Below are 17,645 nucleotides of genomic sequence, written 5' to 3'. Positions count from 1 at the left end.
ATAAAAATATATAAGTATACTTAAATATTATTTAATGAATAAAAATAATAGAAAATTACATTTATTATATTTTTATTAAAAAATAATAAAAATTACACCTAAAAATTGTATCTAAATTTTTCCTTAATTTATTAGCCGTAATTCCACTTTGAACCCTAATGCTAAGGTTTGAATCTTGACTCTCATAATTGCGTGGCTATATTTTTAGAATTTTTATTGAGATTTGTTTCATATTTATTGTGTGAATTTCTAATAATTATTAATTAAAAAATATTATATTTCTTCAAACCTTTTATTACGGTTTGCCTCTTATAGAGCACAATGTACATCTGCCAGATTAAAAAATATGTTTACCAGCTAATAAAGTTTCATTTTAATAATATGTATTCTATTCTATTCGATTCAATTTAGTAGAAGGAAAATACAAAGGACCGTTTTTTTACCGGAAAATGTAGTAGAAATATAAAATACCACTTCTTTGAGTAAATATAGATTGAAATGTTATATAAAATCTAATCTTTGAAAAAAAAAAAAATTAAGAATAAAAATAAAATAATACCAAAAACAAAAGATTGAAGTGTTTTGATAAAATCGAATCTTTGCTCTTTTATTATCCAGTTTCCAAAATAACGTTAACACCTGCCTATAAAAGAATCTACCATATTCATTAGGTTTTCATCCCTCCTCTACCGCAAACAAAATACACAGAGGCAAAGAAAGCATAAAACAAAGAAACATTATGGTTGCTTGGGCTATTGCTGTTCACGGCGGCGCTGGTGTGGATCCTAATCTACCACCACAGCGTCAAGAAGAAGCCAAACAACTTCTCACTCTTTGTCTCAATCTCGGCATCTCCGCTCTCCGCTCCAATGCCTCCGCCCTCGATGTCGTCGAACTCGTCGTATGTCCTTCCATTCCTTCCTTTTCTCTCACAATTACTATAGATAGTGTATCTATATGAATGTCGCGTTCTTGTATTTTGACCCATGCATAACAATAACATGTTAGGGTTGGTTCTTTTTGTGACAGGTTAGACAATTGGAAACTGATCCCTTGTTCAACTCTGGCCGTGGATCTGCTCTCACAGCAAACGGAACCGTGGAGATGGAGGCTAGTATCATGGACGGTACCAAGAGAAAATGCGGTGCTGTATCCGGTGTTTCCACCGTGAAAAACCCTATCTCACTTGCTCGTCTTGTCATGGAGAAATCGCCTCATTCATACCTCGCCTTCTCCGGCGCAGAAGAATTCGCACGTCAACAGGTTTCTTTGTTACCAATATTTCCTAATTTTTTCAAGTATAGTTGTATTATTTAACTAAATGGTTAATGGTTGTGTTTTTGCTAGGGTGTGGAAGTTACTGAGAATGAATACTTCGTCACTGAGGATAATGTTGGCATGCTGAAACTTGCAAAAGAAGCCAATACAATTCTGGTAACAGCTTTTTACTATACTATGTGTGTATGGATTCAATGAATATTTTTATTAATGATTAATGAATGTGTTGGATGGACTTCGTGTGGTGCAGTTTGACTATCGAATTCCAACTGCCGGAAAATGTGCAGGACTTGAAAGTCCAGTGAAGATGAACGGTCTCCCATTAAGCGTCTATGCACCGGAGACCGTCGGATGTGTGGTGGTGGACAGTGAAGGGAGATGTGCAGCCGCCACATCGACCGGTGGTTTAATGAACAAAATGAGTGGCCGAATTGGTGACTCACCAATTATAGGTGCTGGAACATATGCATCTGAGTTATGTGGAGTTTCTTGCACTGGTGAAGGTGAAGCTATCATACGCAGCACTCTTGCACATGAAGTTGCAGCAGTTATGGAGTACAAAGGTTATAATCTTCAAGACTCGGTGGATTATGTGATAAAACATCGTCTTGATGAAGGATTTGCTGGTCTTATTGCTGTGTCTAATAAGGGTGAAGTGGCTTATGGCCATAATTGTAATGGAATGTTTAGGGCTTGTGCTACTGAAAATGGGTTTACGGAGGTAAGAATCTGGGATTAGATAAATCTATAGTAAAGAGGAATCTGGGATTTGATAAATAAATAGATAGAATAAGTAGAATCCGGGCTTATAGGTCATATTTTTCCTATATGTAGTAGTCATATTATTATTAGTTGGGTTCTTTTCTAAATCCCATATCTTAGCAATTGTTCAAGGACTAAATGATGATTTAAGTGTGTTTTTTTATCTCTTTTTATCTTTTAGATTAAATACAATGGTTTCTAAAAAAAGTTTGTTTGTTTAATTTCTAGGGTTGCTTTTAATTTTTCAAGATAAATCTTATCTTCGGGGTCATTAATGGCGTTTATGGTCTAAAAATAAGGAGATATTGTTAACATTATTTATCAAGAGGATTCATAACTTTCTTCTGAAAAGTCATCATTTTGAATTTGATTTAAATTCTTAAAGATTCTTTGTAGAGTCAATGTCTCAATTAAAAGGTTATTAATACATTCCTCGATATCAAGATTTTGAGGGTTTGTTAGGATTTCCTCTTATAAAATTGGAAAAGGGTAATCAGTGCCCTTAACACTTTTTAAGTGATTAAAGTGGTAAGTTTTAAAAAAAATATTTGTAATCAATACATTGAAAATGTTGGGTAAAATAGGATTAGTTTTAGGTCTAGGTTTTTTAGAGCATGATAAACCAAATCGTTCATAAAAATTTCCCTAATCTCAGCTTGAGTTTTTTTCTTTAGCAAATTATTGTTGGATTTTATTATCTTAACAAATCTCAAGAGCTACCTTTTAAATATAAAAAATTATTTGACCATCCATAACTTAACTACTCATAAGGAATAGCTTCATTGGATTTTCGACATCTAAGGTTTTCTTTAACTTGAATTTTTCCTTCTAGAAGGGTTGATGATTATATGATACCTTATGTAAACTCTTGTAAGGAATGTGTTTTCTACCATTTAAAATCTCCTATAGATTTACCTTGGTTGTGAAAATAAAATAATAAAAGAGAAATACGTAAGAGAGGTTGTGAAAATAAAATAATAAAAGAGAAATATGTAAGAGAGAGTGTGTAAGAAGAGAGAAGAAGATGAAAAATCAAATGGATTTAATATATTGTTTGATATAAGAGAAATAATAGATAAATAAAAGTGAAAGAAATGTAATATCTCTTAATTCTTTTGTTTGATTGAATAGAAATTAAGAAGAGATAGAGATGTAAAATGTTTTAAAAGACAAATAAATCCTTGACTAGAACTCCAATACAATGATTTTATTTGGATTTACTTTAAGTTAATTGTGTTTATTTTTTATTAAATCAAAGAATCTCAACTAAAATATTAATCTCAAATAATTTAGTAAATATAATTTCCTTTTCTTTTTAAAATGAAAAAAAGACCTTGTTAAAATAACTTAGAATAAAACATTTTTACACCTAAATTGTTATTTAAATTTGTTCACAAATACTACCTCCGTTTTTTATTATAAGTCGTTTTAGACTTTTCACACATAATAAAAAAAATTGTTGTATGAAAATGAGAAATTATGAACGTTTTTACAAAATTGTCCTTCATTAATGACATGTGGAAGATAAATTTACATAATTGAAAGGAGAGAGAATACCAAATATTTAAGGATATAATAGGAAAAATATTATTAATTATTCATTGAAATATTAAAGCGACTTATATTAAAATACAAAATATTTTTTCAAAGCGACTTATAATTAAAAACAGAGGGAGTAATAGGCATGCCTCCATGTAATAAATTGACTTAAAGAAAATGTTAAAAAAGATAGATAAAAACTAACAATACGTTTCGGCCTCTTAACGAGGTTTTACACTAAGCTATGTCTAAAGAAGAATGTTTGGTGTTCAAAGGGGACTTTAAGAAGACTCATGACTCTATAAGTTAGTCTTTATTGGATTACATGTTGCGGAAATTTGGTTTTGATGTTAGATGGAAGGCTTGGATCCGTGCTTATGTCTTCTCTAATAATCTCTCAGTTTTGGTGAATAGTTGCATAACTAAGGAGATTAATATTTAAAAGGGTTTGAATCAAGGAGATCCTTTAGCTCCCTTTCTTTTTTGTCTGGTGGTAAATGGTCTTAGTGTTTCCTTAAAAAAGGTTATTTCAGCTAGGGTGTTTGAAGGCTTCAAGGTGGGTTCAGACGAGTTTGAGGAATCACACCTTTAGTATGCGGATGACACTGTGTTGGTTGGGATCTTGTCTGTTGATAACCTTTTGACTATCAAGGCATTCTTCAAGAGTTTCGAGCTTGCTTCGGGCCTCAAAGTAAAATTTTCCAAGAGCAGTCTATTCTAGATTTATGTGAGTATGCCTTTCTTGGATCTTGGAAAATGCTTTCTTCACTGTAAAGTGAAATCTCACTCTTTCGAGTATATAGAGCTTCTTGTGGGTGCAAACCCAAAGATGGAAGGGACTTATGATCCTCTTATTAAGCTAATCTCTAATAGATTAGCCTATAATAGGAATAAATTTTTGAACCGTGGCGTTAAGGTGGTCCTTTTGAATTCGGTGTTAAACTCAATTCTTATGTTCTTTTATCTTTCATGAAGATGTTGGTCTCGGTGTGGAGGAAGCTAGTGGGTTTGCAAAGACGTTTTCTCTGGGGGGATTGAAAAGAGAACAAAGGTTGCGTGGGTTAAGAGGAAGGATGTGTGTAAAGCCAAAAGGGCCGGTGGTTTGGAGGTGAAAGATCTTAATTTTTAAATATAGTCTTGTTAAGTAAGTGGAGGTGGAGGATGCTTTTGGACTTGTTGTCGCTTTGGGTTGATATTACCAAGGCAGTATATGGTCCTGTTTACCCTTGGTTTAGGTAAACAACATCTAGTCTCTTTATTAAAGATTACTTGAAGGACTGACTAGTAATCCTATGACATAATGCCAGAGTTTTGTTGATTTGTGTATTGTTATTATGATTTGGAGAATGATTGCTATAACTAAACTTCCAAGGATAATGGAAAATTAGAGAAGAAACGTAAAGTAAAAAAGGGGAAAAGGCTGGCAAATGTAAAGAAGAAAATAAAAAGACTTTAAATTTGCAGAAAAAAGTTAAATGCTTGAAATTTAACAATATGGAACACATACATACGTTGTTACTTGTTAAAGTGACACTCTTTTCTCTCTGTAACATGAATACTTTGAGTTTCTTTAAGGAATGTAGTAAAATGCGGACCCCTAAAAACTGAAAACAAATCTACTTATATAGATATCCTAAAATAACCGTCGATAATGGTTGAGTAAACACATTCTTCCACGTTCTTGGACTCATGCACTAATTCGTCTCAGAAGCCTCCACGTGTCTTTGTAAAATCCGTCGGTTTCTATCTACCAAAGCTTGCCTCGACTATGCCTTAAAACAATAATAAAACCCAAATATTTTCTAAGTCTCTGAACCTGTATGACCAGGGGCCCTTGTGAGAACATCCGACTAAACCAAAGGGCAGTATTTTGACGAATCTAATAAAACGTAAAAGCCTCCAGGTCGACCAAGATTGCTCTGGTCAAAATTAAGCCTTCATCCTCCTTATTCTCAGGACACTAACCCTTATGGATTATAAAATATTTTTGTCGAAAATACCCAGGTAATAATTTCCCCCCCCAGAAAATGCCATTTTCGACCAAACGTTTTAGTCGAGAGAGATAGATGGCATTTTCTTATACACATTTTCGACATCATCGTTTCAATTATGGTGACATAATCGTCATGATTACACTTTATTCATTTTCCACTTCCCAAGGATGCTACATGACTATTCATAATGAGGTATAATCCCTAGGTCGTGGGCTTAGAACCGCTGCTACCCACTTCTTATGAACTGAAGCGTTTGAAATGGAAGCAAAGTTCACCATCTGTCAAATGGCCATGATGAAAAAAAAGACTATAAATGGCTCTCATTCTTCTTCTCTTTTCTTTTCGCAAACTTTCTTCTTCAAAGAAACTTAGCTTTTCTCATGTTACCTTTACTTAGAAACTAAAGCTCGTCTTCTTCCTTTTCACTATCTAACATGTCTGCTTCTTTAACCACCATTGATACCGACAATAACCCCACTGCTTTCACCATTTCAGAAGAAGCATTAAAAAAACTTAGCTTTGTCCCTCAACCACCAAACGAAAAAGCGAAAACTTCTGTTTGAAAATCACATATGCTAATTCCTTTCTCTGTCGCTGATAAGTTGATGGCATTCTTAGGGCCATACCGAACTCTAAAATCCAACTCGAAGAGTGCAAACATTCTTCCCTTTCTTCTCTTCAGCCACTCCTTCTGCATTTGAGAAGTGTTCATTGGATATGAGGTTTATGGATCCCTCTACAAGAGTGTTTCGATAAGCTTTTGCACCTAGCAACAAAGAATATTTGGCATGGCTCGACAAATTACAAAGCCGATGCCAAAAGCAATGGGAACATCAATGCATATTCGACGTAATTCAATTGAGAGGAATGGTCATAGAGTAAACTCCAGCGTCCTTCTTGCATCAATATTCTTCTGGGAAGGTTCGACTAAGACCTTTCAACTTCCTAGTGGAATGGTGACACCCACTCTATTTGACGTTGCAACCATAATTGGCCTCTCACCTCTAGGTGAAACTTTCGATCCCACCTTATCGACTGACATCAAATTCAATTTCGACAACCCCACCTTTAAACAATATATTCTGGATCACCATGATAAAAGGCAACAAAGAAGTCTCCGACTAGGAGCATATAGCTTTCCTAACTCTTTGGCTTTCGTATTACCTATTCTATTCATGTTCACTGCAGGTAGCCAAAGGATTCATCAGTTTGGTAATCCAACTTCACGATGGTCGAAATATCTCACTGGGCAAACTTCTATTGGCCTCGTTATACCATTTTTAGGTCTCACTTATCTCAAACTTAGACTTCTCCTTGAAAACCAACAAGAAATTTTCACTTTCAGGACCTTTCTGGTTGCTACACTGGTTGAACGCCACTTTCAAGCCAAACCTCTCTATTCTGGTATCACAAGAATTTCTATTTGTGACAGAGTCTCGTTGATGAGTTGAAGGTACTAGGATTTCTCTTCTTACTTCTAATGAGAACCGTCACAAGAATTTCCTCATGAAGTACATCAATTTGTTTCTTGAAACAAAATATTTTATCTCGACAATGGATCATTTCGTGGGTCGACATGTTGGCCCCTCTTGGTTCACCAACCTTTTTCCTAGTATATCCCCGCAGTTGCAGCTACCTCGAACACATTGTGGAGAGCCTTTGTGACTCCAACTTTAATTTCTATCTGTTTCCATCTTGGGGAACCTAATTTTGTGTTTACTAGCTATCAACTCAATTTGGTGGCTTGACAGTTTGGCCTTAGTCAAATGCTAGAAAAATCTTTGTATTTCAGGCCCAACGATATCTGCTGGTCGGGACGTAAATTCATACCCCAGGTGTCATACCCCAAAATTTGCTCTCATACATTTTTAAACGTCATTTTATTTCGAATAAGTGACGTACCATAGTTGGTAAGGATTTGAGGTTAAAAGGTACATGAGCGAGAGGTCCCGGGCTCGAATCTCACTTCTAACATTTCTCCTTTTTATTTGTTTTCTAATTTTAATTCTAACTTTATTTCCATTATTCAAAAATCATAAAAATTGCATTTTTTATTATTTTAATTTAATTTTTGCACTAATTAAATAGGCATTTTTTAAAATAGTCAATTTTCACTTATATGCATTTTTTAGTCAAAAAATCTCCAAAAATCATAAAATATTCACAAAATCCAAAAAAAGAAGTTTTTAATTTTATTTGTTCTATTTTTAATATTTTTCACAACTTGGGTAACAAGTAAAGATCTTTTTAAGAAAATATTAGTTAATCATTTAAAAGATCACAATCAAATTATTTTTGATTTAAGCTTTTAATGAATAGTTAATATTTGATTTTTTTGTTCCATATTTGTTGACCTAAGTTACACTATAAATATCACTAATTTTTACACATTAGACACAACAACTTTCTAACCCTTATTCTCACTCTCTCTCTCTCTTCTCACAAACACAAAAATTATTTTCTCCTCCTTCTCTCTAAGATCAAACTTCACTCTCTCATGAATACCATAACAACTTCATAGCTTGTTGAAGAACATCAAGAACACTTTGAAAAAGAAACTCAAGAACTTACATCTTCCTCTCACCGTAGAACAGAGTGGTTCAATGCGCATCTTTCCTCCACAAACCGCCATCGAAGCCCTCAGGTGGTGTTGTTTATTTTTTATTTTTGTTAGCTTTTTATTGGTTCAATTGATGGCCATGATTATTGTTCTGAAAGTGTTGTTTTCTTTTGATTTGATTTTGTTTGTGTGAATGGAGAAGAGAGAATACATATGGGGAAGAATATGAAATCACATGGAAAATAATCTACCAAAGACGTAGAAGAGGAAAACAAAAGAGAAGTGGAACTCAGTCAGAACCACCGAATCAACTGGATCCGCATCACTCTTTCACGCCTTAACCGCCGACGATCCATCCACTAACACCAAAAGCACGATGACACAGCTGGTGGCATACAAGCGCCAATCACTTTCCCAACTCGGGCTCGACCCCCAGGTTTCCCCTTTCTTTTTGTCAATTTTTTTTTCTTTTTTTTTCTTTCTTCTTTCTCTACAATTTTCTTTATTTAACCAGATAATTAAAATCAACCCATAACTAATTAGGACTAGGATTAGGGTTTTGACTATTAATTATTTTTTCTTTCACCTTTTTTTTAATTAATTTAATTTTAGTAATTAGGTTGTTTAATTTATTTAATTTCCATAAAATCATAAAATCACAAAAATATTTAGTTTTAATAGGTAATTTGATTTAATTGTCTTAACATTTATTTTAATTGACTATAATTAGGATTAGATTAGATTTTTTAATTAAGACTAAATTTCAATTAGATTTGATTTAATAACTAGATAATTTCTTCAATAATTCATTAGATTTAGGATATTTATAATTTAATTTAGGATTCAATTAACATCAACTTAAAATATTTTTCTAAACATCAAATCTTTTTCATCCTCTTCTTTAAGTATTTTCTCGATTTCTCAATTCGTCCGCTATTTACTTTCTCGCGTAATTTTTTTTTTATAATTTATGTAACTGCTCCTGGTTTGTAATAGTAATTAGGATTTTTATTTCCATATTTTATTTCTTCATAGTTTTTCATATTATGTAACTGCTAAGGGTTGTAATAGTAATTAGGCTTTTTATTTTCCGCATATTTTATTAATTATTATGTAATTGCCCCAAAGCCTTGCAATAGTTGTAGGTTTATTTTCTGCATTTATTTTCTGCCTTTCTCATTTTGGTTATGTAACCCCCCCTCCCCGAAGCCTTGTAATAGCGTAAGAACTTTTAATTTCCGCACTTTATTTTTCTGCATGATATTAATTGCGTGGTTAGTAACAATAGGGAGTGGCAAGACTATTAACTGAATCTAGATCACTAATTTACAAGATAATATAATTGAATCAAAATCACATGATTGTTGCACCTACACACCTTTAAGGTAATCTCTCTTATGCTGCCTTTCGATCAAAAATAGTCCAGTCCCTCGGATGTAGGGATACCTTAGCTTGTTGCCTTCGATAAAATCATCATAGTCTCTCGATATAAAGATCATAGTCCCTTCGAGTTGCCTATGATAAAAAATGATCTCGTCCCTCGATGTTGCCTCGATAAATGATGATCGTCCCTTCGAATGCTAAGGTATCCTTACTGGTTGCCTACAAATGACTATTCCATCCTTTCCTAAAGACTTCCTACCCTTCTTATGATATGGATAGACTTATGGCAAACGATGATTCTCGATGACCCAATAAATCCAATGAAAGGACTACCTACCCTCTTATGGTATGGATAGCCCTTTCAAACTGAAAATATGAAAGAACAGAATCTTTAAAACTTAGGGTAGGTGCTCCTGATTGCTTACTCTTTTCAAATTCAAATTCAAAATCTTTTTTCCCACTTATTTTCAAATATATTCAAAAAAAGGCTACGCTTATTTACAAGCTAAAGTCCTTAACAAAGTCTTTTCCTATTCACACACTACACTTCAAACATTTTGAAAACAAAGCGAGCTAAACAATTAAGAGCCCATGGATAACCAAGGATACAAAGGGTGCTTACACCTTCCCTTTGTATAAACTACCCCCCGGACTAAAAATCTTTTTAAAAGGTCTTTTCCTGTTCTTTTAGCCTTTCTATATATTAGATAAAATAAAAGTCGGTGGCGACTCTTGCTATCCGCAACATTTTAAAAAAGTCAGTTCTCCCACCATATTACACCAGGCATACACAAATTGTCTCAAGTTTCACAACAATCAGCGCCTTGATATTCCTAAATTCAAATTTTATCATTCCTTTGTTATCACCTCAGAATTCGACGATAAGTGGTCGAAACATTATGAAAACTCCCTTTTAGTAGCCACATTCCTAGGAAGGTTGCTAATTGCCTTTGATGCACTAGAGAATCGTTCGAAGCCAAAAACAAGTATATATTGCTGACCCATTTATTTTTTGCCTCCATGAACCTTTTCTTACCCCTTTTTTGCAGATCAAGAAATTGAGAATCAAGAAAGCAAAGTTAAAGGTGATTCAGTAGCTGCTGATGCCGAAGGCAATAAGCCAATGAAGGTATGCCTAACTATTCATCGAATGTTCGATTATCCCCTATATCATACCCCAAATTTTGACCCTAAGATCCCACTAAGTCTCATCCAGAGGGTATCCTTTTCAAAGGTACATCATGCAAACAATAAAGCAAAAGGGGTGAGAATATATTTCATAAAAATAAAGGGTATAGAAACGGTAAGGTAGTACAATACAAACATTCACATTCATCATTACAATATAGAAAATACCATGTTAATTCATACAATCACACATCATTAGAGATGAATTTTATGTAATGCACGCTAATCCTTACTACGTACGTATGTGGTACCAAACAGTGAACTCATAGTATATTCATGGAAGTACATGCGGGCGATGCTTCATACCACAACACCCTCCTAGACGTTCGTAGACCTACAATGTCTAGGAGTACATGTAACATCCCGATTTTATTAATATTTTTATTAATTATATTAGTAATTATACTATTTGGTATTTTTAATAATTATTTATTTAGTTATTATGTGATATAATAATTATTTGAAATATTTAATTGTATGTGTGTTTGTGTTATTTGGATTAATTAAGTTGTATGAGAGATATAGTCAATTGGACCTTAGTAGTAGAAACGTAATAGATGGATTATGGGTTAAGCCCATTAAGAGAAAAGAGATTGTAAGAGGAGAAAATTAGTTTTAGAGTTGGAGTCTCATAACTTATATTTGGGGAGAAGGGAAAAATAGAAAAGAGAAGAGAAAGAAGGGAGGAGCACTTGAGAGAAGAAGAAAATTATGGAGGAAGCCTTAATTTTCGCAGCAAGTTTCAGCATAGAGTCACCTTGGCAAATCAGGCATATCTCTCAATCCAACCGTTGGATCGTTATGGTACTTGGATACAACGTTCCTGACTTATAGAGGTAAGTTCTGACCAGAGCGATTTTGATTTTGAGGGTTTTAAGTTTGTCTGATAAGCTGATTCCCGAACTGGTGTTTAGGTGTGTCTCCAATTGATGTTAGAAAGGATTTCTTTTGGAGAAAAACTTAGAGCTATGATGAAAGAGTCCATATTTACCAAGGTAAGGGTGGGGTTCGAATTATATAACAAGGAATATGATGATTGATGTGGGATTAAGGTGTATGAATTTTTCCATGGATTATTTGTTGTGATTCGGTCTTGTTGATTCGATGAAATTAGTTGTTGTTGTAGTGATAATTGTTGTTGTTTTATGCGAAGTTGCAGGATGTTTCATTGACGATGTATACCTCTATTTATTGATATAGCGACGATATAGGCTTATGCCTTTGTGACGATGATGTTGTTTGTTTTGTGTGTTTGTTTCATTCATATACATATGCATTTTTGGCGACGGCCTGGATTGGCAAATTAGTGACGAAGGCTTATGCCTTTATGCCTCTGTTAACTGGCAATTGGCGATGGGGGCTGAAGCCCTGGGTACCACGTGCATGTGCAATTGTAGAGTCTCATTATATGTGGCATGAGTGTGATTTAATTGTGACGTGATGTGACTTGAGTTGTTGTTGAATATGACGATGTGAAGTGAATTGTAATAATGTGTAGTTGTAATTATAAGTTGTTATGCTAATGACTTGTTGTGGCAGGTATCGTCTGGAAGATGAAAAATAGTTATTATAACTATTATTATTATGTTGTTGATTTTGTTATTATAACTGTACAATTTTAAATTATTGTTATAGCTGTCGTCTGAAAGTTGTAAAGTGATAATTTTGTATGATTTAATTCTAACAAATTAATTATCATACTTTTATTTATATTTTTCGATATTTCATCTCAAGATATAGCTGTCGTCTCAAGATAGCGGTGGAAGTTTTGAAGTGATTTTATGAAGTCTTTAGTTGCTGTTAGTCGAGTTGGTGTCTTGCTCTGATACGTAGCACTCGGGGGGATAAAACGATTGTTTTAATTATTATTTCTTTTGCTGTATTTTTATATGGTTTTGGTTGAAATTGTAACTTAAAGTTACCGTGCAATGATGCTAAGACTTGAATTGAATATTTATGAAGTTTGTCGATTCCGCTGCGAGTTAATTATTGAATTTAAACAAAGTGATTTTTAGTAATGATTTGATTATCGTTTTAAATTTTTGTGCTATGTATCTATGTGAAGGCAAATAAGCCGTAACTATTTTTGAAATGACGAATATGTGATACCTCAAATGAACTTGTTTGGAATTTAAACTCTGATTTTCCGTATAATTTATCGGGTAGATTTGGGGTGTTACAGTACATGCGGACTACATTCATACCAAGACACTCTCCCGAGTTCCGTAACTTGGGAATACATGTGAGCTACGCCCGTACTACGACACTCTCCAAGACATGTAATGCCTAGGAGTACATGCGAGCAACGTCGTACTACAACACTCCCATGAATTGGACCTACTTCCACACTAGAATGATGCATGAACAAACATTAAAAATAATCTTCCCAAAAATCCTTCTTCTTTTGAACCACATTCGTTTGTATTGCCACATAAGGGCTTCATAATAATTTCTTTGGACCACAATTCCATCACTGTCACATAAGGACTTCACATCGATTTGTCACATAAGAACCTCACATCTGTTCATCTCAATAATTTAGTATTTTACATAGTCATAATGATACAATAGTATCATTACTCTTTATCACAAGAAAGGTTATTGCATTAGCTTTCTAATGTAACAAATCGCACTGCAAACAAACTTACGAAAACCAAGCACATGTGAAAAAAGACAACTAATAGCAGTTAAGACTTGACTACACTTTTGGTATAAGAACCAAAGAACTGCTATTACTCTAGCGCTTCCCGACCTAATTTCCTTATTGCAACAGAAATATTATCGCATTATCTTTTAAACGCGACTGACCACATCTCAAACGGACTTCCGAAAATCAATATGCGTGAAACAAGACAACCAATACCGGTTGAGACTTAACTACGCTTCTGGTATAAGAACCAGAGACTGCTACAATTGTAATGCTCTCAGGCCCATTTCCTTATTTTAACATAAAGATTATCGCGTTAGCTTTCCAACAAAACTGACCACACCTTAAACAAACTTAAGAAACTCAAATTACACATGAAACAATAATACCAATATAGGTTCCAGAATTTTCCGCAATTTCATACGAAGGACAAATTAGGATTTTTCCTTAAATCTCAAATAGAACATTCACATAAAAATTGATTTCAAATATAATTCAACAATTCAACCATTCATCCAATTCAACAATTCATCCAATTAAACAAAATACCCCTAACATACAATTTTTACCCTAATTACAAAAACTCAAAAATCAAATTCAAGGTTTCTAACCAGAATGCACCATAATTACAACATTCCCAATTTTCCAATTACAAAAACTTGAGATAAATTTCATGATCATTTATGCCCTAAGGTTCACAATGAACCCTATAATATAGAACAACTCCATAGGAATAGATCCTTATTGGGGTTCAAGGTAAACCCCATTCCCTTACAACAAATATACCCTTTGTAAAGCAATTTCCCCCTTATCTGAGATTGTTGTGGCAAAATTGCTCTTAAGCTCTCAATAGTTCCTTTTTGGTAAGGGTTTCTGTCTTTTTTTTTTTCCTGTTCTCATAAATGTTACGTGGTTCCCCCCTCTCCCCCCCCTCTCTCTCTCTCTCTCTCTCTCTCTCTCTCTCTCTCTCTCTCTCTCTCTCTCTCTCTCTCTCTCTCTCTCTCTCTCTCTCTCTCTCTCTCTCTCTCTCTCTCTCTCTCTCTCTCTCTATATATATATATATATATATATATATATATATATATATATATATATATATATATATAACTGACCCTTTTTTATATTTTTAAAATTTTTTAAATTATTTCCTAATTCTTATTTTTTTTTTCCTTAACTTTCTAATCCTTCATTTTTCCAGTAACTCTAACTCTTCACTTTCTATTCCAATAACTCTAACCTTTCCAATTTTTTTATAACAAAATAATTATAACACTAATAATAATAATAATAATAACAATAATAATTACCCTATCATCTAAATAATAAAATGCTAATAAAATATTAAAATATATATATATATATATATATATATATATATATATATATATATATATATATATATATATATATATATATATATATATATGAAATCACATATATGATTATTATTGATTTAAGAATCATAAATTTGAATAGATATCAATTTTATTTCGATATTATGATTCTCGGCACTTTATTGGTTACAGAGAAACTATTTAAAAATATATTTATTGTAATTGAATCTTAAATTGAAATTGATTTACAAAATTTGTGTACTTTTTATTTATTTATTTTATTTAAGAGATAAGGAAATAAAGATTTGTTTGACATATATTGCTTATTTTATATTATTTGTAGAAAAGTTTTTACTATCTTTTGAATATTATTTAATTAAGTATCTCAAAATATTATTATTGAATATTATAGTAAAGAAAATAAAGTACAGATTCTTTAAGTTTAGAAAAAATACAAATTTTGAAATCATTTATTGATTGACATAGAGTTTTTGTTATAAAAATAATTGATTTTAGATTTTTTAAAATTTAAATAATTATTTGGTATATATGTGAACCTATCCTAGCATTTATTATTTTCCAAATATAAATATTTGATAATTTTTAAAAAAAAAATAAAAAAAAATATATGGTTATAGCATTATTATAGTGTTTGAATATATAATTATTTAAATTTTATTTAATATTTTTTTAGATTTAAACAGTCTTTTAGTCCATTTCTTATTAAAATTCTGTTACACTCTTAAAAATTTGAGTGTTAGAGGGTAGAAATCAAAATTTCAAAAACTAGTGTTAAAAGAGTACGTACCCTGGACCTCATACTCACAACATGTGAGTCTCTCGACTAAGGATCTGTTTGGTTCAACGAATGGGAGGGGAGAGAAGGAGAAGAATTTTAATAAAGGAGAGAGGAGAGGAGGGGAGGTGAAGGGATGTATTTTAATTAAATGTATGTTTGATTTAAAAGTGGGTGAGGGAAGTAGGGATGACAAGCACACCCGAACTCGCGGCGTCCACCCGCACCGAACCCGAGTCAATAGGTTAAAATCCGAGTTGATTGGGTTTGAGTTCGGGTGCCACCCGATATTTCGGGTGCGGGTTTGAGTAGTGTGAAATCCGAAACCCGAAATCACACCCGTTTATATATATATATATATATATATATATATATATATATATATATATATATATATATATATATATATATATATATATATATATATATATATATATATATATATATTGTGGTAAGTTATAAGAAAATTGTAGGAAAAATGTATTTTGTTGCGGGTTTGGGTTTGAGTGAAAAAACCCGAACCCAACGGGTGTGGACGTGGGTGTTATTTTGCCACCCGAACAACTTTTGGGTTCGAGTGCGGGTTTGGATAGTGCGAATAAAATATTGATAAATGTTTGGATATTTAATATTGATAAATGTTTGGATATTTAATATTTCAAATACTCATAAATATATTAAAGTGTAAATAAAATATTGATAAATGTCATAAAATTATTATATGATCAATCTTCAAATGAATCATTTTCTCATCTTGATGATCCATCTAATCTCACAAAATATTTATAAAATTAAATTGTATATAATATATAACTCATATACTATAATTATAAACTGATATATAATACAACACAACAACTTATAAAACAATTACGTTATTATAAACAAAACAAAAAATGAAAATAAACAAAATAAAAATAAACCGAATAAAAGGCATGAAAAAAAAATAAAGTTGAGTCATAGTAATTAAATAATGGAGTTGCCGTTAAAAAATATGAATTTTTTTAATAAAGTGACAAATTAACATATAATATTTATTAAGAACAATTTATAATTATACTAAAAAAATAGGATAATTTTGTGAATATAACAAAAATAGATTTTAATATAACTCCTCTCCCTCCCCTCCCCACCAAAATCTCCCAATTGGGAGAAAACCAAAAACTGCTTTCGGAGAGATTCAATTACCTCTCTCCCCTCTCCTGCCCTCATAAAAAATTGAACCGAACATACTTAGTTTAAAATATTCCTTCCACTCTCCTCATGTCCCCTCCAAAATCCCCCAACCAAACGGATCCTAAGCTATTTGTTTTTTTCATTTAACAATTGCTATGCGTATGTATATAATGGTTATTAGCAGCAAATATTTATTATAGTAGTAGTAAATTTCCTTTTATATAGTAATGTTAAGTTTTGTTTAAATTCTAATCAGTATTGTTAAGTTTTGTTTAAAATTCCTAATAGTAATTTTAAATATAATTAAATGATAATTAAAAATTTTTATGTTGAAAAAAATTGTGTTGAGTTTTTTTACATGAATTTTTAAAAAATATTTAAACATATTTTTAAAATGTTATTGGATATTTCAACTATTAATATTTAAAATATTAATAGTTGATAAACTCAATAGTTAAAATACTAAAAGTGTATATATTAAATAGTTGAATATTTAACAAATTTATAGTTAAAATATTTAATTAACTATTTAATTAATTAACAAAATAGGTGAGTTAAACTATTTATTTTAAATATTTAATATTTAAAATAATTATTTAAAATTAAAATAAATATTTTAACTATTTAATAAGCTAATTATTTTATTAATTATTTTAAATTTAAAATAATTATTTTAACTATTTAATAAACTAATTATTTTAATAATTATTAACCTATTTAAAAAATATTTAATATTTAAAATAATGATTTTAACTATTTAATTAACTAATTATTTTAAATATTAAATAGTTACAATAAATATTAAATAGTTTAAATATTAATAAACTTGTTATCAAAGTATTAATAAACTATTTAATATTAAATATTTCAACAATTAATAAACCAATTATTTTAAATATTAATGAACTAGTTATAATAAACTAATAATTTTAAATATAAAATTGTTAAAATAAATACATTATTTCAAATATTTTGTTTATTAAATAAT

At 31.5% G+C, this 17,645-nt stretch overlaps 1 protein-coding gene across 1 annotated transcript; it reads left to right on the top strand.

The window, feature by feature from the left end:
* The first annotated feature begins 717 nt into the window (after positions 1-717).
* On the top strand, positions 718-2,109 carry LOC131655305 (probable isoaspartyl peptidase/L-asparaginase 2). The gene is made up of 4 exons (XM_058925194.1): positions 718-901; positions 1,030-1,263; positions 1,348-1,434; positions 1,529-2,109. Exons 1-4 carry the CDS (start codon positions 740-742, stop codon positions 2,015-2,017), a joined length of 972 nt encoding a protein of 323 aa, XP_058781177.1. The 5' UTR covers positions 718-739; the 3' UTR covers positions 2,018-2,109.
* Positions 2,110-17,645: the final 15,536 nt, after the last annotated feature.

Source organism: Vicia villosa, linkage group LG3, assembly GCF_029867415.1.
Source record: "Vicia villosa cultivar HV-30 ecotype Madison, WI linkage group LG3, Vvil1.0, whole genome shotgun sequence".
Classification (NCBI taxonomy): Eukaryota; Viridiplantae; Streptophyta; class Magnoliopsida; order Fabales; family Fabaceae; genus Vicia; species Vicia villosa.
This window is presented reverse-complemented; position numbering and strand designations above follow the sequence as displayed.

Coding starts and splice junctions, on each gene's coding strand:
- LOC131655305 (XM_058925194.1), top strand. CDS start 740: ATGGTTGCTTGGGCTATTGCTGTTCACGGCGGCGCTGGTGTGGATCCT. Junction 902..1,029: donor TCGATGTCGTCGAACTCGTC/GTATGTCCTTCC, acceptor TTTTTGTGACAG/GTTAGACAATTGGAAACTGA. Junction 1,264..1,347: donor AAGAATTCGCACGTCAACAG/GTTTCTTTGTTA, acceptor TGTTTTTGCTAG/GGTGTGGAAGTTACTGAGAA.